Below are 26,293 nucleotides of genomic sequence, written 5' to 3'. Positions count from 1 at the left end.
TTTGATAGAGCTGTATGAGCTGTTTATGTATTTTGGAGATTAATGCCTTTTCAGTTGCATCCTTTGTAACTATTTTCTCACATTCTGTAGGTTATCTTTTTGTTTCGTTTATGGTTTCCTTTGCTGTGTCAAAGCTTTTACATTTAGTTAGGTCCCATTTGTTTATTTTTGTTTTTGTTTCCATTACTCTAGGAGATGTATCCAAAAAGATACTGCTTCAATTTATGTCAGAGTGTTCTACCTGTTTTCTTCTAGGAGTTTTATAGTATCCAGTCTTACATTTAAGTCTGTAATCCATTTTGAGTTTATTTTTGTATATGGTGTTAGAGAATGTTCTAATTTCATTCTTTTACATGTATCTGTCCAGTTTTCCAAGCACCACTTATTGAGGAGACTGTCATTTCTCCACTGTATATTCTCACCTCCTCTGTTGTAGATAAATCCACGCACTTATGGTCAATTAATTTCTAGACTATCCTGTTGCATTGACCTATATGTCTGTTTTTGTGCTAGTATGATACTGTTTTGATTACTGTAGCTTTGTAGTATAGGCCGAGGTCAGGGAGCCTGATTCCTCCAGCTCTGTTTTTCTTTCTCAAGATTGCTTTAGCTATTTGGGGTGTTTTGTGTTTCCATACAAATTTTAAAATGTTCTGTAAAAAAAAAAAAAAAATGCCATTGGTAATCTGATAGGAATTACACTGAATCTGTAGACTGCCTTGGCTAGTAGTCATTTTGACAATATTGATTCTTCCAATCCAAGAACATGGTATATATTTCCATCTATCTCATCTTGGATTTCTTTCATCAGTGTCTTACAGTTTTTGGCATATAGGTCTTTTGCCTCCTTAGGTAGGTTTGTTCTTAGATATTTTATTCTTTTTGATGCACTAGTAAATGGGATCATTTCCTTAATTCCTTTTTTGGATCTTTCATTAATACTGTATAGAATTGCAATAGATTTCTGTGTATTTTGTATCCTGCTACTTTACTGAATTCTCTGATGAGCTCTAGTAGGGTTCTGGCAGTGTGTTTAGGATTTTCTATATATCGTATTGTGTCATCTGTGAACAATGACAGTTTTACTTCTTTTCCAATTTGGATTCCTTTTTCTTTTTCTTTAATTGCTGTGGCTAAGACTTTCAAAACTATGTTGAATAAAAGTGTGAAGAGTGGACATCCTTGTCTTGTTCCTGGTCTTAGAGGAAATGCTTTCAGCTTTTCACAGTTGAGTGTGATGTCAGCTGTGGGTTTGTTGTATATTTTTATGTGTGACCCTATTAATGTGTGATTGGATTCAGTTTGCTAGTATTTTGTTGAGGATTTTTGAATCTATGTTTATCAGTGATTTGTAATTTTCCTTTTTTGTGGTACCTTTGTCTGGTTTCAGTATCAGGGTGATGGTGGCTTCATAGAATGAATTTCAAAGTGCTCCTTCCTTTGCAATTTTTTGTAATACTTTCAGAAGGATAGGTGCTACATCTTCTCTAAATGTTTGACAGAACTCTCCTATGAAGCCATGGGGGCCTAGACTTTTGTTTATTGAGAGTTTTTTTTAATGACAGATTCAATTTCAGTACTTGTAATTCGTCTGTTCACACTTCCTATATCTTCCTGGTTCAGTCTTGGGAGATTGTACCTTTCCTAAGAATTTGTCCATCTTTCTAGGTTGTCCATCTTATTGGCACAGAGTTGCTTGTAGTAGTCTCCACTGTCCTTTGTATTCTGTGGTGTTGGTTGTAACAACTTCTTCATTTCTAATTTTACTGATTTAGGCCTTTTCCCTTTTTTTCTTGATAAGTCTGGCTAACAGTTTATAAATTTTGTTCATCCTTTCAAAGAACTGGCTTTTAATTTCACTGATCTTCTCTATTTTTGTTTTTATTGCTTGTGTATTTGGTGTATTGTATCTAAGATAACCTTGATTAATTTATTGCCTAATCCAAGGCCATGAGGACTTTACACTTGGTTTTCTTCTAAAAGTTTTAGCTCTTACATTAGTTAATTTTTGTATATGGTGTGAGGTAGGGCTCCATCATTTTTGGAAAAATAGCTTTTAAGACTCACTTTTCCATATGAACAAACCAAGTGAATGGAGAATGCTATTTTTACCAGTACCACCCACCCATACAAATTATATAGTATTGATGGGGGGCGTGAAACTGTGAATGAATTAATCCCTAAAACCACTATCTTTTTGTTAAGCTTGTCTTCTATGAGCCTCCTCCCACCCATACACTTTTTTAATAGGCAACCAGTGTATTTCAATGCGATGATCCTTCAAAGTATCTGGTCTGCCACAATGCTGGAAGCATAAATGTCTTAGAGAGTCTTTTCCAACATAAAATAATCCAACTGACTAAGTAACTGTTAGAAAGTAAGAGAACCATTATTCAGCAATTTTCCTTTACATTAGGCATTTTTCTAATCTTATAGAGAGGCTTTATGCTTCCATTACGTAAGGGGCATTTTAAAGGATTTTAAAAAGCCATGTTTAATAGAAAACTTTGTAGGTATTCTTTATTTTTAAAAATGTGAGTTGAATTTGGGAAATGTGGTGAAACTGTCCAAGATCCTAGCTTACCTCTCTTGATTCTGCCATCACGTGCAAGGCAGCCATGAGGTGGCACACTGGTCACAAAGATGGGCAGTTCCCCACTCTTACTTCCTCGGCCCCCAGCTACTGTCATTCCAAGGGACTCGTGTGGTTCCTTCTTTACAGTAATGTGTTTTTCTTGGCATGTAACACACTGGGCAAGATCCTGAACAGGAGAGGAAAAATTTATTGGATAATGCATAATACAGTTGAAGTAAAGACAGCTGAAGTAAAAATGTAATGTGGCAATTATAAAGTCATTTTTAAAAAATCACTACAGAACTGAAAGCAATACACAGTTCTTCACAGGCACATGAACCCTGTCGATCACAATGGCGAACTCTGAACTACTGAATTATCACATGACAAAAATGGAACTGAAACTCAGAACTGCTGACATAGGGAAGTCAAAGTAAAATAAGCACATCATTTGTATAATTACCTTGAGCTCGCAGATGGGATCAGTTCTAAAAAAGTAAATAATGCATTTGAATTTTAAGATTTTGAAGCGAAGCCAGTTAATTTTACTTCCATTTTTCTCCTATATTCTTTTGAGAGAAAAGTTGGCAAGAGTAGTATAAAAATGTGGATTTTACTAGCTGCCAGAAAAAAGCTACAGACCTATCTTTTGATTCTTACTAACAAGGGTTATCAGAGCACTCAGTCATGAAGCAGGCGCAAATCTACCTTCACAACTTCTGTGGAAAGCTAAAAGGATATGAAATACTTGAATTTTTGAAGTTAATAAAAGGGAAATAAATCCCCAACAAACTATATTCTCAGGGGAAAGCTATTTTATTACTGAGATACTCATGGAAATAAGAAAAGGGGCATCTAAAATACCACTTTTCTTTTGAATTAGAATTCAGTAAAATCAAGGTGTACCTATGCAACATGAATATTAAAATAACACTTATTGAGGGCTTACTACATGCAAAGCTCATGGCCTTACATGCGTCATTTTATCTTCACAGTATCCTAAGCATAAGTACTATTACTGGCCCCGTTTTATGGATGAGGAAACAACTTAGGCCATGTTGCTTGCCCCAAATCATACAACGTATAAGTTCCTGCACAGGGATTTGAGCAGAAGCAAATATGTAAACATATGCTTTACATATGTGCACATAACACGGTGTCTACATATTGTTTATATGTACCCACACCACACAAATACTATCCTGTTAAGTGTTAAGAGTGGACGCTAACATCTCAAAAGGTTTCCAACATTTGTCAACTACGAGAAACGTAGGTAATAATTAACATTATTAACAATATCAGCAACAGAAATATGAGTTACATTTACAGAATTATAACATTCCTTTAGTGACATTATTTGAAAGTGTTGACAAATCTGTTAATCAGGCCCTGAAACTGCAGGCCCATCTCCCTTTCTCTGGTCCTGGAATCCATGTACGCTTGAAATTTTATTAAGGGAACTACTTGCAGTAATAGCCTAGCATTCCTGGAAACTGTTGTGACTTAGTAGAAAACTTGGAAATGTCTTAAGGCAGTCTCCTGTTTCAAGGTATGAAATCTATCTCCCTATCCTTCAAAATTGGGCAAAACCCACTTTATTATGAAGACAACTCATGTAAACTGAGTCTTGAGTATATTTATAAGCAATTTTGGCTTTCGGGTATTTTATCAATTAAAGGTGTTTTTATTCCTCTAGATGGCTCAGATATACACATTTTTTTCCCTCAGGAACCAAACCAAACTTCAAAGATTATATTTGGTATACTTCAAGGAAAGTTCTAAATAATACAAATGTTTATCTAAGCAGCTGCTTAGAGGCCTAGTAGCAGGCTAATGTGCACAGTCATGTCTAACGATGATTAAAATCATCTGAATGGGTTTTTTTGGTGAATTTGTTTGTTTTCCCTAGAAGACCCTTATTTTTCCAAATCAGGATTTTATAGAACAAATGCAGTATATTACAGCACGTAGCTAAGACTTAAAAGTACATTTCATGTGGCTGTTCTAACCAGAGTTGCAGAGTACACAGAATAGGAAGAAATTCAGCATTCTTATTTAAAACACTGTCACATAAAACTGAAGACAGTATGAGATAGCAGAGTTAAGAGAGCATATGTGCCCCAAATAAGCAGAGTTCTCTATATGAATGTTGGAATGACTAAGTACAGTTTTTAAAATTGTTTTAAAATTGTCATGGAACTCATATCTCAAAGTATTGTAAAATTCAATGACAAAAGATTCAATAATCAATTTTTGCCTTATAATTCTTTAAGAATATAAATGTAATGCATAAAGCAAGTACAAGCCATATGAAACAACTATTCAAAATTCCTATTCAAAACAATAGCTCCTTTTTAGGGACCTCCCTGGTGGTCCAGTGGTTAAGAATCTGCCTGCCAATGCAAGGGACATGGGCTTGATCCCTGGTCAGGGAACTAAGATCCTATATGCCACAAGGTGCTAAGCCCACGCACCACAACTAGAGAGAAGCCCATGTACTGCAACAAAGATCCCACATGCTGCCACTAAGACCCAGTGTAGCCAAATAAATAAATAAATAGTAAAAAAACAAACAATAAAAAACCAACAACTCCTTTTTCATAGTCATCATCATGAAGGCAAAATTACAGGTTTCCTTCATACATTTCAGTTTCAGTTCAGAAATGAGAACAAGTCTGTGGTTACAATTTCTTACGAGTATTTATGAAACCAAAGACCAGTGACAAGTCTGTACTTAAGCTCAGAAAACCAGATAAACCTGATGGGCCAAAAATACTTGTGCCTTTAAGGGATGCTTTCTTAGGGTACCTGTGACATTCCAAAGGTAAGTATTCTCTCACATACTGTACTTATGCTAAGGCGTCATTTTAGCACATAGGGAACTTGCTGTGGTTTTAAGCAGACCAATAAATGTTTCTGTTTCGTAAAGTAATTTTACTTAGAGTGACTTTGGAGGCTCATATTTAGCTTATATTTTCACATAGTTGAGTAAATAATATTTAAAAAATCTCAGCCTGGGACTTCTCTGGTGGTCCAGTGGTTTAAGACTCTGGGCTTCCACTGCAGGGGGCTCAGGTTTGATCCTTGGTTGGGAACTAAGATGCTGCAAGCCATCTGCTTGGCCAAAAAAAAAAAAAAAAATCCCCAGCCTACCAGAAATTGAGTTCAAATGAAGTAAATAATATCAAGAATGAACTACCACCCTTTTAAAATTTCTACAACTAAAAGTGAAACAGTATCAAAATTCTCAGCGCAGGTAAACGACCTCGGTATGTATTGTACAACCAGTGAAATATTGAAGAAGCAGGGAAAAAACTCCGCATACAGGAATTTTAAAAGATTTGGGGTAGTCTTCCTATATATAACATAAAAAAATGCTATACATGTAGCTATTGAAATTTACGGGTTATATGTTTAATATTCACATATCTAATTCTATTGTAGGCAAGCTACCCAGTGGCTAATAAGTATAGGCTATCAATCATTGTCTTCATTATGCTTTTTCAATTACATAACCAACTATTACATTTAAATGAGCAAGCCAAGACAAACCCCACTTTCAAGCAGAACAAACAAAAGATTTTTCTGGATGATTAAACACTTCTCATCAAGGTCCCTGGCAGAGGGGCCTTCCCCACCAAGAAACTACTGGCCGAGGGACTGACGTGTGGTCACTCTCTGAAGTAGCAAAACACATACACTGCATATCCTAACACCTATGTGCATCTTCCCCAACAGTTAACAGCCCTCATTACAATCTTACCAGCTTGTAATAATCACCCTTTGAGGGTGGGTGAATTGAGAACCACAAACAAGGTGCCTCACCTTGTGTGAGCTGGGTCTGTTGTAAGGCGGCGGCTGTGTGTGGTGCTGGCTACTGCTCAGAGTTCCTGCTTCTCGGACAGCGTTTCCAGGCTGGGGTTTCCCGGGTCTAGCAATTGTTAAGTTCACCCTCTCTCCGCTAGCCTGGAGAAGAAACACAGACTCATTAACAACGTTCCTTATTCTGCAGAGCACAGGCACGTCTAATCACTGCGCCAGCGCCTCGCAGTCATATGAGGAAGGGAGCTCATCTTATGAGCTCATGTTTTAGGATGTCTGCAGCTAAAATGCACACACACAGCACCTGGACAGAGCCTCCCCAAGCCCACCTCCAAAACAACCCAGACAAAGCAGTCAAACTGCCCATGTTCTTCTCTTCCCATGATTTCTTGAAGGGTAACTTTCTTTTAAAACTTCTCTGCCCCTTCAAGTTTGGCCTTGGTGTTGTGAGGGAGAGAGCAAAAGAAAGAATATTAGAGGAAGAACTGATTCTAAACTTGATTAAAATCCATTGCGACTTTAAAAATAAATTCCATGGTGGCTACTTTGGAAGTAAGTATCAGCAAAACCATGTGCAGCTTTGTTTCTGTTTGATATAAGTTTAAGTCAAAAACAGGACATCAGCTTAAATAGTCCTGGAAAGAATGATTCTAGAGATGCTGTAATAATAAGATTAGTATTTATATACAGTGTGTATGTTGCAAACACACCTGTAAGTGCTATGTTATCTCAGAGGTTTGTGACTGTCATTTTCAACTTAGAGGCCCATTATCTGCATCTGTACATATTTTAAACATAGATACACATCTGTTTTTAAAAGTCATTTATCTTTGCCTTTAAAGCACAGGCCTGACTTATTTGAAGCTGACTCTCGGTCATGACCACAATTTCCAGTTGCATTATATTCCCAAATTATGATGGCCTGCTTTCAAGGAATTGTGGTAGAAAGTGGAGACCTCTCCCATTTATAGTCAGTAATGCTAAGAAATCTATCTTCAATTCCTTCCCCCAGTTTCACTGAGATAAATTGACATACATCACTATTATTTTTAGTTCTTAGAGAATAAATGATAATTTTATGTCCAATTGAAAAACATTTGCTTATTCAAACATTTTATTCAACTAAGTTTCAAACAAGTTCCTCAAAATAACTGAAAGAAGAACAATATATGGCCAGATTCCCAAAGCACAGAGTCTGGGTACTTGACCTAAGGGGTAAATACCAGAGTAGAATGTTTAGAATCCTGATATTGAAAATTCTGACACTTCACAGCATTTAATTGCACTGTGTGAAGTGGTGAGAAGCTCCATTTGTGACTTTATTTCAACAGAGTTAGTTTCATTACTGCTTACTACCTCATAAGCACCAACTACTCTAATTAGTATTTCAGCTTCACTGGAAAACCCCTGCGTATGCAAACCTACTGACAGAAACAAATCCTTATAGAAACAAATAGAAATGAATCTTTCCAGTGAAAGACAAAATTCTGTGCCTGTGATGCAAGTGGAAATTTAGGACTTAAATGATGGACCAACATTTAGGTTTAGGCTGACTTTAAACAGAATGCACATCTAACATATCAGGGTTTCAGCACAGCAAAAAAAAGTTTTGTTAAAGTCAAGATTTTTAAAAATGCAAGATGTCCAAATAACAATACCCTTAAGTCATAAGTTGAGTGGTACATTCTGGTGCTGGAAGTATAAATTAGTATGATCTGATCTCTCTGGAGGGAAGTTTAGCAAAATGTCTTAAAATGAAAACAAAACATGAAAGTCTGTCAACAGGAGAAGACTGAGTGAATCACCTAATAAAGATCATTAGAAAAAGTTGCAAATTCAGAATTTATAAGATAAGCGCATGTTTAAGTATTGTGTAGATGTGTATCTATCTGTGGACATATACACTCAGAAGTTTGTAAGGATGTCCTCCAAACATTAATGTTGATATATTGGGGGTTTTAGGTTGAATTTGATTTTTTCTTTATTTTCAGTATTTTATCTCCAGTGTGCTCCTTTTAAGACATGGAATATGTTATTTTTATAATCCTCAATAAGCCTTTTTCTTCCCCCCCCCAAAAAGAAACAAATTGAGCAACTTGAGTTGTCTATGGTTTGGGAAAAATCACAGCACAAAATATGATGCAACTATTTAACTATTTGCATTATAAAAATGCAAATATACTATCATGAAAAGTTTTAAATGTGTTTTCTACATTTATAACTATTTTCCACATTTTGATTAGAAATTAATAAGGACCATCTGTTTAGGAATTAGCATACTTTAACAAAGCCTGAAATATATAGTCAACATATTTCTCTTCCTTTCTATCTTACTGATCTGACTTCTCACTTCATAAAGTCCACTCAACTCACCTACTTAACTTTAACAAATCCCAATCTGGATTAACTACCCCCCCACCCAATCCCCACTCTTAGAAGATGAACTTGTTCTCAGCAGTGCAGCAGCTGGCCGCCATCCACAGCTAAAGCTCCTGGTGCCCCGAATGCTGCCTCTGACTCGAGGGAATTTCAAGGTGTTCAATTTCTTTATGCCTCAAGTCTATGAAATAAGACCAATACCCGAGCCTCCTCTCAATGCGATATGGCGCTGTGTGTGTGTGCGTGTTTCCTTCAGGCTATATTGAAGCAAAAAGTGAAAAAGAACAGGTTAAAGGGGAGTGAGACTTTGGTTTTCTTAGCATTAAAATCTCACTTTATTTGATTCTATGTATATATATATTTCATGACTATCAACCTACCTTCATTCCAAATGTTCAGTTACATTAACTAACGCCTGGGTTCCACTGTAGTGTATGTTGTGCTTACTCTACAGCCCCTGTGTTGCTCCACCCTCCTGTAAGACTGCAGGAGACATCCACATTAAATGCCATGACATGCTGCAGAACCGGAAGAGCTTTTCTGGAGAGTTTTTAATGTATCTGTTTTGATGCTCCTAGTGAAAGCATGTTTTTTCTCTAATAATGACTACCTTACTTCCAGAGATACTGTGAGGACAATGTTATCTATTTGAAATGCTCTGAATTCCTTTTTAAAAAAAAAGGCACTACAGAGATAAGTTACTCTGAATAAACTCACTCCCCTCTTTTTTACGGGTTGTCAAGTGCAGGGGAGTGAAGAGACCAGGCGGGCCATAGCCTCAGTGACCACAGCTCCTTAGAGTCTCGCCTTCTCCCTTGGGAAGTGTGGACATCACCATCCGCCACGTGAAACCGGGGCAGGGCCTTTACTCTAGGAACAGCCCGCCTAGAAGTTCACTGGTGTGCAGACGACAAGCAGGTCGCCTGGAATGAGGGCAGACCAGTGTGGACTGTGACGAGTTCGGCAGCTGTGCTTCTTAAATACCTCCTGGACCCCCGTGGTACCTGCCAGTGAGAACCAACGCTGAGCCAGGCCGGGAAGGCTGAGCGTCTGCAGTGGGCGCGGGGCGGGGGCTCACCTGGATGATCTGGGCAGCCAGCTCGGGCGTCCCGTGCTTCAGGTCGTGGCCGTTGATGGCCAGCACCCGGTCATTGCTGCTCAGCCTGCCGTCCTGCGCCGCCAGCCCCCCTTCCAGCAGGTCGAGAATGAAGACGCCCGGCTCATCGGTCCTTCGGACGAGCTTGATGCCGAGCTGTTCCACAGAGTCCCGTTTAAGAAGAACCACCTGGAAGACGTCCTCCCGGGGCGAGCCGGCCTCAGGGTGGCTGTGCGGGCGGCTGCCGAAGCGCCTCTCGCGGAGCACGGTGAGCTGCAGCGTGCTGCAGGGCCGCGACAGCACCGCGCGGGCGTAGTTGTGGGACACGCTGCTGATGTTGCAGCTGTTGACCTGCGGAAAGATGGCGACCAGAGCGTGACGACCTCCTCTCTCCCCGGCCTGCAGACATGTCTACGCAACGTTTCTGAAGGAAACTAACCTTGCGAAAACGACACACAATCTTCACAAAGAAAACCACTCCAAAGACATTTTAAAATACAGAGTTCTTAAAATTAACTTACAGTGACTAGCATTAAGTAGAGAATAGTAGTTAAGATCACAGGCTTTAATGATAGTCTTGAATTAGGGTCCTTGGTTGTGCAGCGTAACTGGAGATAATCTTGGGCAAATTACGGAACTTGTTTCCTCATCTGTAAAATGTGTTTACCATCCACTTCTAGGGTCAGGAAGAGCCTGGCTGGACAACATCAGCTATGGCAAGTGCTCATGAAAGACTACTTCTAGTGGAACAGAAACTGAAGTTCTACTGGATTACAAATTTGCTTTTCCAAATGAAATACACTTCAGCTAGAGGAAATAAACTGAGTTTTGTTTTAAGGACAGTGGCACATCCCAAGTATACAACCTTATTTTAGATGAGTGACTTTAAAGAAAAGCAGATAATCATAATTTCACTCTAATTCTTTGGTACACAGGGTAACATATATCTAATAAAATAAGCATAACTTAACACTTACAGAACACTTATTAAACTTTATAACCTGGAAATAAGTATAGTGACTGATCCTTGGACATGTAACATGTAATATCACTAAGAAAATACACCCAGCTTCAATTACTTACCTAGAGGAAGGGATCTGCACACTTCATAGTATTTACCACAGTAAGAGTCCCTCTGAATCTGCCTGAGGTGAAAGTGCGGGGAGCCGGTGCTTTGAATACCGGTTGACAGGCTCTGGGTGAGGCGAGTGTGATCACCTAAACTCCTTAAATGTTTTTCACATGAATCTATGTGAAGCAAGACCAACCCATTAATCCAGGGTTGATAGTTTTGAACATTATTAACTTGAAAGTTTGTTGATTTTGGCCTGTTGACATCTTTAAAGATTAAATCATCAAATACACAGATGGTACCATGTACAAACTTGCTATCCTCCCAAGCCTGCAACATCTATTTGGTAGCCATCCAAGCCCTCGATAAAAACTTTGAATAAATACGGGGTGAAGTACAGAATTAACGCAGTTTCTAAGAAAACTAGCCTGACATGAATCAATTAATCAAAAGTCATAACTGCTGGCTATCCAGCTAAGAGCTACCTATCTTAGCCTCACATTTTTCCTTCTTATTTTCAGACATATCACAAATGACTCTGGCTGAAATCCAGCTGCAGCTGTGTGCAAGCATATAGCCTCATGTTATCCTTGTGAAGTAGGTGTGGAATATTCCACAACTGGAAAAAGATTTTTCCTTCATGAACATGTGGTTGCTGGTGAAAGGCAGAGAAAGCAGAGACTAAATAAAATACTGTTTCTAGGCTTTGTAAAAACAGCACCAGCATAGTAAACTCTACCACTTTGGCTAAATGTGTTTTGTACCAACGCAGTCAACACATGGCTGTAATTATTTTCCTTCAAAACTGAACATGCCTCTTATCACTGATGATGGATCAAATGGAAAATACCCATTCTTCATAATGCTCTAAAAGTTACATTATCTTTAACAGTGACACTGATGTAATTTATAACAATAGTATTTTTTTCTTCAAACTGCTCAAAAGGCTGCATCACAAAAGGCCCTGAGGGTATATGAGTCTCCTCTTCAAAGAGGCTATTTAATAAAATAAGGTGTGTGTGTGTTTAATGTGGGGAAACTAAAGCCACACCCTGTTACTGCATATAGTTTGCTAAAATAAAAGCACAGGCTTGTGGAGCTCTCTGGTCTATAAATAAACCATCTTAATGACTCAGGTATTTTCAGATTGGCTCACCATATTATTTATGTAGCTTATACAAACTTGGGAGATAACCAGGTGGTAAAAAATTCCAAGCAGCCGCCTTTCCCAGTGTTTACTTCTGAATGACCATAGATACTCCACTTTTGGGTGAGGGGTGTGGCTTTACTTACCAGCTCCAGCACACCAGAGGCAAAGCAAAAGTTAGGGCCCACAGCAGGAGAGAGCCTTTCGAATTCACTAACCAGGTTATATGTTCACACTTTTCTTATCCATGTGAATCACTAAACTGGATTTAAGAAGCCCATGCCTAGAGCTACTAATATGTGTGCCTCCATAGACAACAGCAGTGCCTGGGAGTTTCTACAACATAAATTTACAGCTTTGACTTAATTCCCAAAAATATAGTCAATAATTTCAGGTAACTACCATTTTATTTGAGTTATAAGGATTCAAGTTATGTTACTAAATGCAATTCTCTAAAATAGAAGAGTAAAAAAAGCCCACTGCTGAAATATATTAGCAAACAAAGCCTGAAAAATTATTTGACCTCAACTGTATTCAAAGAAATGAAAATAAAAACAAAGCATTTGTTTTTACCTTTAAAATTTAGAAAAAGAATGAGAAATGTATAAAAATGTTAATACCCAATGCTAGTACATCACTGGTAGCAAAAAAGAAAACACAAAAATGAATATACACTTAATTACTAGAAAGGCTGGAAGTGGGAGAAAATGGGAGAAAGAAAGAACACTATGTAAGCTGCAGAAAAGGGCAACCTGGCTCTCCTGGTCAGACCACCCAGGTGTCAAAATGTCAGGGCAGCCAGCAGACTCGGACTAGGAGCTGGAAAGTCAGGAATACAGGGAAGGTGTCTACAAGGTTTTCCCAGCCTCGTGCAGCTAGAATACTAATGTCATAAAATGACAGCAAATACAGTACACAGCTAGCTGTTACTAGTAAACAGTGAAGAGCTAGCTATGGTAGGATTAGGAAGCTGATTTTATATAAGCGGGATGGTTACGCTTCCTGTAACCCCTATTTCTTCTTAGTATTTAGTAAAAAAACAAAACGCTGCTAGAAGTTCAGTCTGTGTCAGCCTTGCTGAGGGCAGTGAAGGAAGGGTTCGCGGCCCCAGTGTTAAAGTGCGAGTAACACACGTAGCTTAATAAACGTCAAGCCCGGGAGGCAGCATCTCAGGTAGCCCTGGGAGAACTGTTCTGAGGAGGCGAGGTGGGGAGCCAGGTTATACAGACGTTTTGTAACAAAGGGCAGGTACTCTGAACATCAGAAGGTTAACTAAAGGAAAACCAGATATCTCAAGTTAAGGAATACAGCCCTTTTCTTTGCATGGGAAGATACAAGAGTCTGGGCTCACTGAACTCACTCCTTTGATGTGCACCTCAGCTGTCTGGGATCCAGAGTCTCCTCAGGGCTCACCCTGGGGAGTGGCTGCAGTCTGATGGCTGCTGATGGCAGCTCTTCTTTCCTTCCTGAGTTCCCTCAGGGCTCACCTCCCAGCAGGAGGGCTGCAAGCCCTGAGACTGTGACATCCTTTGTTTACTGAGATGGCAGGAAATACTCCATTTCTCACACACCATGAGGGGCAGCATACAAGAGGGAGTAGAAAAATTCCTAGAGGTTCCAAGTTTTGTTTTAATAAAGGAGATGGCTATTCCTGACAGATGTTACGTCCAAGTCCACCCTGACTGATGCAGCAGGTAGTTCCTGTGCTTATGGCAGGCACAGCACTATGAGAAATCCGTACCACAACCTGCATCCTCAGCGTGGCTGCAATCACCACAGAAAGACAAGTCCATTTAAGCAGTTCACTTGATTATGTGCCAAGTGGTGAAGAGTGAAGCAGTGAGTGTTGTCAGTAATTCAAATAAGAAGCGGTCAGAATGGGCGAGAAGCAAAGCTGAGCAAAGTTTTAAGGATGAAGCTGGATGATCTAGTGCTATGGGACAGGCCGGAATGTGGGAATAAACTGGAAGCAGGAAGATCGCCATGTCTGGCTTTTCCACAGGATTATAAATTCCACGAGGACTGGGGAAGTATTCTGCTCTTAGGCGTACCCTCAGCGGCTAGTACAGTGCCTAGGACATTGTAAGCATGAACAAGCTGCTATGTCTGAAGCAACTAGGAAGGGGTAAGATGGAGATGACAGGCTGTGTGAGAGACCATGGAGGACTGTGAATATTAATCAGCCTGGATGTGATGCTCTAGTCATATCTTCCCAAGGAAAGCAGAGTTACAGATGTATTAACCTGGCAGTGATATTGGATTGAAGAGCGGAGAGCTGGGCGGCAGGGACGTCTGGTAGGGTGTGTACAGAGGCAGACACGAGCAGTGGAGGCCTGGACTGAAGAGGGAGCAGGGAGAGTGGGAATGGGGGGTCGGGGGTGGGGGGCGGTGTCAACAGATCACAGTGAGGACCAAACAATGAAGCCGAGGAGGGAGGAGTCCTAGCTTGGGTTCCTAGAAGACGGTTTTCCTTGTTATGAGTATTTCTTCTCTCTGCTTCTGGAGGTTATTATTTCCTTTAGCTTCAACTATCGTCCACACTTATATGACCCAAACATCCAGGCCAGTATCCACAGAACGCAAGTCCAATACAGGAGAATCCTCACCTCCCGCTTCCCCTTAGTGCCACACGCCCTCTCAGAAAACATCATCTTGTCCCAAGCTAGTTCTTTTGGGGGAGTAGCTATTTAAAGATCATCTTCTGAAAGAGAAGAAGGTGAGGGTAGCACTAAGGTTTAATGAGCGGAGTGCACTAGGTTGCTGAGGAGAGACGGGTATCATCTCTGAATTCAAGCTTAAATCCCATGGTAAAAATCTGTAACTAGAGCTACACCGTCTGTCTCTTCCAGATGTTAGTAATCTGTGCAGTAGAGAAAGATAAACTAGACAATGCAGGTGACGGATGGATGAGAAAACTGGACTTGGGATAAGAAGAGGTCGGCATGGATGGGGTGGCCCTGCACTAGTCAGCCCTGGAGACCAAGCTGGGAAAAGCCTACCCGGCCCCAAGAGCCCAAGCACCACATGCAGTCACACGCAGGACTGGAAATAAGGTAGGGAGAAAAAAATACATTCCACGTATGTGGGGAAATGAGAGAAATCACAAATAAATTCTGACCTGTTTTGCATAATAAAATAGTAAAACTAATCTATACACAATTCAAGTTCCACAGTACCACAACATTCTGTTTTAAACTTATGAATAAGAACAAAAGAGCGAAAGTTAAGAGAGTAATTAAAACAGATACCTGAAGAATCTGGTCTCCAGCAAGGAGTCTTCCATCTCTGGCGATTACCCCATCCCGATAGACTTCCTGGATAACGATGTTGATCAGTGGTGTTTCGTTGCCACCCACAATGCTAATTCCTAGCTGAATGTAAGGGTTAGACCGGTGAATTTCAATTGTGGTGATTTCGCCTTCTGGTAAACTAAGTGGCTGCTGTGTGGCTGGCCAAGTTACAAGTGAGAGAGAAAAATAGATGGGAAGAGAAAAAACATTTTATATTTTGGTTATCTTCAGGTTAATAAGTCATCTTACATTAATAGATGATAAAGAGCTATGCAGTACCACTGGATAAGAAAAACAGAATGACCAAAAATATCTGTATGTTAAGATCATCTAAACATTTCTTCTCCCAAAGGTGATCAGTAAATTATCACACATAGCTACTACGCAGCAGATCGCAAGGGGTGACACAGTGATCTGATGAAGAAATATTAAGAGAATGTCATCTTGACCTGAGAAGTCTGAACAGTGGAACAAGTGTAAATGACGCAGTGTAAAGAAAAGATGACTCTGCGGTCTGTGATCACAGCGGGTGAGGGAGGAGCCACACAGGCTCTAAGAAGGGGTGGGTCTTGAAAAAGGGTTATGGCTGTGGCAGGGAAAATTTGAATTTGTAGTAAAATTTGGAATTTGTTCAAGAAAAGTATACTTAAAAATAAATAGAGCTGACCAGTTACTCTCAAGACTCGGGTCTCTCCTGTCACAAACCATCACACAGCCTGTCACAGGCATTTCGTCAGTTAATGGATGGAAAGGGTCTGGCACTATGCCTGACACAGGAAGCACTTAATTTGGGGTATTATTTTCGTTGCTCTCGATGTTGTTTTCTTAGTCAAGAAGCACCAAGTGTTTGAACACAAACACACAAGAAGCAGGTTAACCACCCGTGAAACGGACTAAACAGAAGAGGGAGAAGGGTCACCTTCCTCGGGGTAAGTTCTGTGCTCTGCTTCTAAACTGCAAACTGTCAGACCTGTACACTTAAAAGGGTGTGGTATGTGAATTGTATCTCAACATTAATTTTTTAAAGGGGAAAAAATGCATGTTGGGAGAGCAGCGGGCAGCACATACTGTCTCCAGCGGGGCTCTCCTCGAAGGCGGGGTTGTCCAGGCCAGGCTCCTCTGTCCAGGCGGGGAGAGACAAGGATGTCAGGGTCCGCCCTGAACAGTCCGCTTCAGGTGATAAAGTAACTGGAAGATCTATGACCGCGGTTCCATTTTCATTCTCAATCTCTGTCTGAGTTTTACTAGTTTTCCGTCTCTCTAGGGCAACTCTCTGATGCGAAGCTCCAGGGCATCTAGAAAGAGAGCATCAGGTCACTTCCAGATGATATGAAAGGAAAAAAAAGTGATTAATAGTTTGTATCAAAACAAAACAGCAATGGCTTCTATGCAAAAAGCACCTAGAAGTACCCACAAGCAGTACATAATTCTGATCTTAATTTCCACTCAAATAAAATTCTTACCACTCCACAGAGCAAATTTAAAACAAGGCATCTGCCCAAACAATGGTTTGGTATAATATCTCAAAGAATAAATACTTCAATAAGAACTGTCCTCAGGAATATATTAGTACCAGAAACACGCAAAGTATAGTACACCAGCACAGCTGTCCCTGCACTGTGAGAATTATCATGGGGTTCTGATTACATAACCCTTTTTACAGGTGAAACGGCTGGACCACAGTAGTGGAAACCAGCATCTTCCTCCACAAGCCCCATGTCTTGCCTCAGACCCTGAGCACCCCTGTGCCTCTGCTCTCGCAGCCAACGCTGCACATCACCCGTTAGTGGGTGGAAATACATCTGAAGCTTTACCTCTTGCAGGAAAGCACAGCAAAGGCTCAGATAACTTACTTTATGACAGAGATGGAAGAAGAGGAAGACATATCTTCTGGTTTGTAAAATCAGAATGGCAACAGTGGACATGTTGCACACTGTGAAACTTGAAGAATATATTTCTAAGTACTGAATGGTAAGAATGTATTTATAAGCACGAAGAAATAAGAACTATTAACTTGCTTGTCATTACTTATTTAGGCAAACAAAAGGGGCAGATACATGCTTGTTTAAACATGTAAAGAATGTCTTTATACACAGATGTTAGAAATGCTGCAAGGTGCCAGTTTCTTTCCACCTGACACCCTGACTGGACAAGGTGACAGATAATACCCAGTTTGAGGAGCGGGAGGAGGAACTGGGGATTTGTGAGGGAGAACCAGGCACACACTCCTAGACCCCGACATGACTCCTCAGACCCTACCTACTCTCCTGCTGGGGTAAGAAGTTTAGGAAAGGATGGCGACAGTCTTATGGCTAGGGATGCAAACCTGCACTCAATAACAGTACTCTTAAAATTCTAAAATTTCAATCAAAATTAAGTATAGAATTAAAGTCAATTAAAATTGAAAGCTATTCCTGGGAGTTCCCTGGTGACCTAGTGGTTAGGATTCGGGGCTTTCACTGCCATGGCCCAGGTTCAGTCCCTGGTCAGGGAACCAGATTCCACAAGCTGTGTGGTGCAGCAAAAATCAAACAAACAAACAAAAAACCTATTCCTTAACAATAAGAGTAATAAAATTTCCCTCATACACTACAGATTTATTTTAGGTCCTGGATTTCAAGTTCTTGAAAAAGATCATTATGAGCTTTCTTCATTCAACCCTCTCTCCTGACTTGTTTTCTCTTCACCTTGCTAAGAAGGGGGGCCACTGAGTTTCCTCTGCGCATTGAGGTGTGACACTCCAGGGAGTGCTTCTCCAAGGGCCTGGCAAATGTTCTTGAAAATTATATCACTGAAAAAATTGTTTGTCAAGTAAGCAGATTTAATTAGAAATGTCTTTTTAAAATTAATTTATTTTTATTGGCTGCACTGGATCTTTGTTGCTGCACATGGGCTTTCTCTAGTTGTGGCGAGTGGGGGCTACTCTTCACTGTGGTGCTCGGGCTTCTCATTGCAGTGGCTTCTCTTGTTGTGGAGCACGAGCTCTAGGCTCTCAGGCTTCAGTAGTTGCAGCTCTTGGGCTCTAGGGTGCAGGCTCAGTAGTTGTGGTGCATGGGCTGTTCCCGAACCAGGGCTCAAACCTGTGTCCCCTCTATTGGCAGGCGGATTCTTAACCACTGCGCCACCAGGGAAGTCCCAGAGGTGTTTTTAAAATATTTTGTTCAATAAAAAAATTGACACAAAAACTGAATCATAAAAAATACTTATAACTAACAAGATAGGTAATGATTTAACTCTCAAAATATATATCATACACAAATATCTACATGGCCAATAGCTAGTTTTTAATGGAAAAAAATGACTAGGAACAGGAATTGAAGAGGAAATACCAACAATATGAACACCTGGGAATTAGCCTAACAAACAACTAAAAAATCCTTCAAACTAAATAACCATAAAGGCTAAGATAGTTATTAAACATGGAAAAACAAATTTAAAAAGCAAAACTTAAAGTTGTTAGAGAGGTAAAGAAACAGGTATACTTAAATTCCCAGTAGGATGCAAATATCTAACAGGAATTAAAGATATTAAAAGTGATATCATACAAAAACATGGAAGAATGGTCCTACCCAGGAATACAGGAAGGTTATGGAGGGAACCTTTGGGAACGCCCATGTTTAAACATGATGAAGCATCTGAGCAGACTGAGATAGAACACCCAGGCAAGAGTGTCAACAAAAAGCTGCCAAATGTGCAACTGCCATAAAGGGGCAAATAAGATAAGGGCCAAAGCAGAAGGTCATGGTGACCTTAGAAAGAACACCTTCAATGATGAGGGCAAAAGCCCAGCCTATAACACAAGCAGTTCTGTCAACAAAATACACGCATTCCACAACAACTGCACACCAAACTCACAGGGCTTAGGGGGAAAGAGGACGGGGACAGACCTTTCAAAACTGGGGCATCTGGTGCTGGGGAATGGCTGCTAATGGTACGGGGCTTCTTTCTGGGGTGCTGACGTGTTCTAAAAATTAGACTGATAATGGATATACAATTCTGTGAATATACTAAAATCCACTGAATTGTATGCTTTCTTTTTATATTTATTTATTTTATATATATTTTTTTGGCTGCACTGGGTCTTCGTTGCTGCTCACGGGCTTTCTCTAGTTGTGGCGAGTGGGACTACTCTTCATTGTTGTGTGCGGGCTCCTCACTGCGGTGGCTTCTCTTGTTGCGGAGCACAGGCTCTAGATACACAGGCTTCAGTAGCTGTGGCATGTGGGCTCAGTATTTGTGGCTCGCAGGCTCGAGAGTGCAGGCTCAGTAGTTGTGGCGCATGGGCTTAGCTGCTCCGCAGCATGTGGGATCTTCCTGGAGTAGGGATCAAACCCGTGTCCCCTGCATTGGCAGGCGGATTCTTAACCACTGCGCCACCAGGGAAGTCCCTGAATTGTATGCTTTAAAAATAGGTGAAGTCTATGGTAGGTAAAATATATGTCAATAAAACTAACTTTTATCACGTGGGGCTTAATCTTTTACTTGAGGGTTTAAAGCTACTTTCTAACAGAAAACAAAACAAAACAAAACAAATCTAATTTTTAAACAAAAGGCGATTAGAGAATGGGTAGATGAGAGCAGGCTCGGACAGAGAAAAGCTCCTGACCACAGACAGCCCAGAGCCACATCCCTCAAGTTTGTAAACATTTGGAACTGAAGAGAAAGGAAGAAACCAGTATTTGCTGGGTGTCTAACTTGTGTCTGTCACAGTGTAGACTTCATGTACAGTATTTCAATGAATCCTCACAACTGCTCTATTATCCCCATTTTACAAATGGGAAACTTGAAACAACTAAGCCAACATTGCGTAGTTATAAAATTACGGAGCCCAAATCCAAACAAACTCAGATCTGATTTCAAAGATGCCTGCTCTCTACACTGGATCATACTGAGCTCATTCTCATGGAGTTCTTTTTCTAGGCCTTCAGAAAACATAAATTGAATTTGTTCCACAAACTCATACTAGAAACAGTCATAGAATCTAGAGTGAGAAAGGCCTTGGCGATCATGAAAACACAAACAAAAATCACAAACAACAAAAACCTATGCATCTTTTCAGATGGAGCGTTTAACAATAACAACACAAACAGCAGCCGGCATCGGGGCTGTAACTCGGAGCAGTCAAGCAGGTGACTCCATGCAGCAGGAAGCTCGTATGGAGGCTGCTGCATGCGATTAAAACAACAGAAAAGAAGTGCACGCAACACTGAATGAGGTCAGGGTAGGCATGGGCTCAGCCATGCAGGTGGAGTGGAGCCCTGAGACAGTGGGCTGCCCTTAACAAGGGCACTGGAGGCGGTGTGACCTGCCACAGGCTGAGGGCTGTACCTCCTCAGGGAGGGTTCTCTACATGCAGGTGTGTTTTAAAATTTTTCTTAAACAAAGCCAAAAGGCTCTTGCAGCAGCTACAGCCAAACTGAGGGACTTTTCCTTTCCCGCCAAAGGTTATAATCTCATTCCACTAGTCTGCTCTCCTTATGGAGGAAAATGACATGTGAACTAACCTGATTTATGGCATAGTGGCCTCATTCCCTGATACAACGATGAGTCACATTAGGAAACAGACTGTGACAGAAAACACTGTATTTATTATTGATAGCAATATCAGTAGTGGTGGTGGTGGTGGCAGCAGTAAGGGTAGAGGTAAAATAAAATGGTGCATGGTAAGTCCAGCATAATGCCAGGTACTTAATGAAACTCAAAGAATATGAGCAGGGACTTCCTAGGTGGCACAGTGGTTAAGAATCTGCCTGCCAATGCAGGGGACACGGGTTTGATCCCTGTTCCAGGAAGATCCCACATGCTGCGGAGCAACTAAGCCCGTGCGCCACAACTACTGAGCCTGTGCTCTCGAGCCTGTGAGCCACAACTACTGAACTCCTCGCGCCTAGAGCCCAAGCTCCACAACAAGAGAAGCCACCACAATGAGGAGCCTGTGCACCACAAAGAAGAGTAGCCCCTGCTCGCCACAACTAGAGAAAGCCTGCATGCAGCAGCAAAGACCCAACGTGGCCAATAAATAAATAAATAATAAAAATAAATTAATTAAAAAAAAAAAAAACCCACCAAAGAATGTGAGCATCTTAGACCCAAGAAAAATGATAAAAATAGTTACGGATTGTAACATGCAAAAATCAATTTAAGTGACATCAGTGAAAATGTTAGATTAAGGGTATCTGAAAAGCCTCTCCTCCACAAAGCAATGCGAACACTGGCAAAAACTGTCAGAATCAACTATTTCTGAGCTCTGGAAATAAGCCAAGGTTCTGTAGCAATCTGGAGTGCATTTATTTAAGAAACGTGGCTGAGTCTTGGTAGAAAAGTGAGCTCCGTAGCATTTGAACTTGCCCCATTCCCATCCCCATCTCCCCCAGTAGCCTGGGAAAGCAATGGCCCACAACTGCAGTGGAAACAGGAAGCTGGCAGCCACTGGAGGGGCAGACTGGAGCATCTGCAAAGCCCCATCTGTAGAGAATGGTCATTAACTGACCTGCTGGTTCCCTGGAAGACCTTACTTGCAAGGCTGTCTTTATCTGATCTGACTTGGGGCTCACCCAGTGCAAAGGCATTTGTTGGGAAGGAAAAAAAACGGCACTTGTATAAGACTGTGCTGCCTGAGATAGACAAATGGAAGGCTAATCAAACAGTTTAAAAGGAAAATCTAGGGAATGAAAGGTCCAGGGTGTTGCAGATGTAGCCCACCATGCACACAGAGCCTTTTGGGGACAGTGGGAGATTTATTGGTCACAGGCATTTAAGAAATTCTCTGTCCAATTAGCTGATTCGAAACATCACTGAACAAGCAATAATAAACAGCAATAAATCCTGAAAAGAAAGAAGAATCTGATTTGCAGAGCTGCCACATTGTTTAAAATGTCCAGTGTTCAGTATAAAATTAAGAGACGTGCAAAGAAACAAGTAAGTATGGCTCACATATGGGAACTGTCCCTGAGGAAGCCCAGACACTGACCTTACGAGAAGATGACTTAAATCAGGCGTTATAAATGTGTTCAAAGAACAGAGGACTCCACGTCAAAAGAACTATAAGATGAGAATATCTCATCAAATAAAAATGCCAGGGGCTTCCCTGGTGGTGCAGTGGTTAAGAGTCCGCCTGCCAATGCAGGGGACACAGGTTCAATCCCTGGTCCAGGAAGATCCCACATGCCACGGAGCAACTAAGCCTGTGTGCCACAATTCAAAAATAATAGTCTAAGACTTCAATATCCCACTTTCAATAACGGAGAGAACAGCTAGACATAAAGACAAGAAAAGAGAGACTTTCACAATATTATAAATAGACTAGAGCTAACAGAAATCTATAGAACACTCCACCATCAACCGCAGAACACACATGCTTCTTGTGCACAAATACAGTATTTTCCAAGACAGACCCTGTGCCAGGCCATTAAAATAAAGCCTCAATAAAATGTAAAGTATTAAATCACACACACGTTCTCCAAGAACAGTTCACACAACATGGATCAAAGACCCAAATGTAAGAGCTAAAAGCATAAATGTCTGAGAACACATAGGTGTAACACTTCATGACCTTGGATTAGACAGTGATGTTTTAGCTATGACACCAAAAGCACAAGCAAAGAAAAAACAGATAAAACGGACTTCACAAAAGTTAAATTTGTCCTTCAAACGGCACAGGAAAATGAAAACACAACTAACAGAATAAGAGAAAATATCTGCAAACCATATATTTAATAAGGGCCAGAATATAGAGACTGCTTACAACTTACAAAAAGACAAACAATCCACTGTAAACCTGGATGGATGATGTTAAGCATTTGTATGTGTGCTTATGGGCCACGCAAATACCTTCTCTGGAGAAACATCCATCCAGACCCTTTGCCCATTTAAAACTGGATTACTTGACTTTTTGTTGAGTGGTAAGAATTCTTTACATATTCTGGATACTAGATTCTTACTGGACACGATTTATAAACATATGTCTACTCTTTATGTTATAGAGGAGAAAATATGCTGGTGAGAATGGGCCAAACAGCAACTTCTCTCCAAGTGAAAATGGGAATTTAAAAGAGCAATCTTGTCTCAGCCTACCCTGACCCTCAAAGTCTTCAAAACCATTTGATGAACTAGAAAAGCTCTCAGCACAGAAAAAGACTGCTTTAAAGGTTTTCTCTATATTGTACAAACTTTTTAGAACACTGTCAACTCTAAGTTTTAAGAGGAAAAGAAAAATGGTTCTGAATTTTGCCATAAACTAGGGCACAACTGCTCAATTTAACAACAAAAACACCCCAAGTTATCATTTACAATTATCATAAGCTTTAAATGTTAAATTGCTGAGGATGAGGCAGGGATGAGGGGTAGAGAGGGGAGGAGGAATGCTTTATAGTTGATGTTGCTTGGCAGAATTTCACAAAGCAATTACTAAAATGTTACATGTGTCATACAACAACAGAATATTTCTTAAGGGCTTTAGTTTTCCTTCCAAAGATGAGCACTTTCCCATGTCTTTTAAAATTCTTCATTGTTTTCCTAATATATAATCAGTTAATAACTAGTAATTTTATTTAAAAACACAGTCATCTTTCATAAATGTTTTACTTTTAGCTATAGGAGAAAATGTCAGCCGTTCTCAAACTGAAGCAGATTTCTTAAGAGTAGAATTTTGTTCAAATAGGGAAGGTAATTTTAAACTCAAAATTACCAGATTTAACAAACTATTCCTAATGCCGTATTTCTACTAATAATTAATATAATCATAATTCTGTGTCTCATGACATCACTCTTATTGCTACTTTCTGTTGCTTTTACATGGCTGAAAATTCTTTGTCCTTTTCCCATGAAAGGAAACTTAGTTCCTCTTCCCTTGAATCTGGGCAGTTATGTGACTACAGCATAAGGGATGCTATGTGACTTTAAGGCTATATTATACCAGGCTATGCAGCTTCTTGCCTTATTTACTGGAACCCATGGAAGAACTTAAAATACCCTGAGGCCATCGTGCTGCAGAGGCCACCCATAGGCTCTCCTGTGGACAAGTCCTGGCTGAGCCCATGCCTCTCATGACCTCCATCAAGGTGTCAGACACGTGAATGAAGCTGCCATCTTGGAAGTAAATTCTCCAGTTCCAACTGCTGCAGTCCTGGGCTTTCAGTTCTTCTCAGCCGTGGCCCAGATGGGACAGAACAGAGACAAGCCATCCCTACCGTACCCTGTCTGAATCCCTGACTCACAGAATCCATGAGCAGAATCAAGCACTCACTGTTTTATGTCACTATATTTGGGGTGGTTGGTTTCTCAGCAATAGATAATCAGAACACAGAATAACAATTTAATTGAACAAACATTAGGTAAGTGTCAACTTTCTAATTTCTGTAATCAATAGTTACTCTTAGCTGTTTACATCAAGCAAGTCACCTCATCTTTTCAAATCATTCACCTTTGTTAATGTATCTTTCACAACAAAGGCCTAAGTAAGACACTTTGGAAATGATTAAATTAGCTCAAATATTAGTAAGCACACTTGGAAGATGGAACTTTCAACTGGACATAACTGCTCAGCTTTTATCAAACTATAAATGAAGGGACAGTTTGCAGTTCCCAAGTTTTTACAACATCAACATAAAGAGCCTGATAGAAAATACTACTGATACTTCAACTACATATTAAATTCTTGTATGCATTTTAGTTAAGTAAATATTCCTAAAATAATTGTAATTTTAATCTCACTGCTATCAAAATAAACTAAATTGAGACTCTGTTCAGTTCCTATAATACCCCAAAACTGATGTTCATAAAAGAGTCACAAAAGAAACTTATCTCCTAAAAAGAACAGTTCTACCGAGAGAAATATGAAAGCCTAAAATCTTCTTCAACCTCAGCCACAGCTAGGCCTAACCCGGAGAGAAGATTCAAAAGTTTGGTGTCAATTTCCAGGAAGTCTCTGTACCATGTTCAGCTTCTATGCCTGCTGGTGACCAAAGATGCACAAAAACCTAACTACATGCATTTCCCAAAAGTCTATATATCTATCCTACTCTTTTTTCTTACTCTTAATTTTAGAAAATGCAGCTTAAGTTTAAGCAATTTCTCTATACATTTTCATGTTTCTGACATTTTAAAAACATCTCATTCTTTCTCATAAATTTAAATTATTTCTAATGAGTACACTCATTTTATAGCACTGATATTCAGGAAGAGAATCAACATGTATACTCATGTATATATGAAACTTTTACTACTACATAACAGCAGAGAACATGATTCACCCTGCGGTAAGGTCAGCATGTATGTTAGAACGGCAGGCAGGAAGACTGAAGTTTAAGTCTAACCATGCCATCACTTATCTCTAAATCGTTGTGACTCAGTTTCCTGATTCATAAAGTGAGGGGTTGAGATTAGATTCAACTCTAGGATTTCAAGTGTGAGTATAATGACAAGCTGTTCTATATCAGACTTATACTATTATTTCTAAATCCAATATATTGTATTATACTAAGCACTTTTTTTTCACAGCAATTAAGATTACTGCAGATTTATACTGCACAAATGGCTAACCTATGAAATGTAGAAATCAATATTTATTTTGGTCATTTTATGTGATTCTGTCTACAAAAGAGATGAGTTTTAACCCTTCCCAAGGGTATAAACAATTGTAAAGATCGTCTTTTATCAAATTATAAAACTCACTAAACAATCAGCTAAATAGATTACTTCACCTTTTAAAAAGCTTTTGTAAGCAGAACAAAAATCCCCACTAAACGTTTTAAAGTTTCCAACCCCTAGTTCTTGTTCAGTCTAGTTCTTAAACACAGAATTTTACAAGATCTTAACAAATAAATCACGCACTTCCCTTTTGCTGCCCGTCACAGACTGAATTTTTACACATTGAAGGTTTCTGGCAACGCTGTGTGTTGTCAGATGATGGTTA

General features: G+C 40.0%; 1 protein-coding gene across 7 annotated transcripts in view; it reads right to left on the bottom strand.

Moving 5' to 3' along the window:
- Window positions 1–26,293, bottom strand: part of LNX2 (ligand of numb-protein X 2) — an 83,842-nt gene that overhangs the window by 16,643 nt on the left and 40,906 nt on the right. For all 7 annotated transcript variants that reach the window (XR_009049069.1, XR_009049068.1, XR_009049067.1 and 4 more), the window contains 5 exons: window positions 16,450–16,676; window positions 15,340–15,539; window positions 9,855–10,223; window positions 6,401–6,541; window positions 2,585–2,762 (listed from right to left, as the gene is read on the bottom strand). Coding sequence is in view for 4 of the 7 variants with exons in the window: in XM_057707854.1 (XP_057563837.1) it covers window positions 2,585–2,762; window positions 6,401–6,541; window positions 9,855–10,223; window positions 15,340–15,539; window positions 16,450–16,676 (1,115 nt within the window). In the remaining 3 variants the exon portion in view is untranslated. The remainder of the gene's footprint in view (window positions 1–2,584; window positions 2,763–6,400; window positions 6,542–9,854; window positions 10,224–15,339; window positions 15,540–16,449; window positions 16,677–26,293) is intronic.

The sequence above is a fragment of the Hippopotamus amphibius genome, chromosome 14 (genome assembly GCF_030028045.1).
Source record: "Hippopotamus amphibius kiboko isolate mHipAmp2 chromosome 14, mHipAmp2.hap2, whole genome shotgun sequence".
In the NCBI taxonomy this organism is placed as follows: domain Eukaryota; kingdom Metazoa; phylum Chordata; class Mammalia; order Artiodactyla; family Hippopotamidae; genus Hippopotamus; species Hippopotamus amphibius.
The sequence above is the reverse complement of the archived record's forward strand: the minus strand, read 5'-3'. Positions and strand labels throughout refer to the sequence as shown.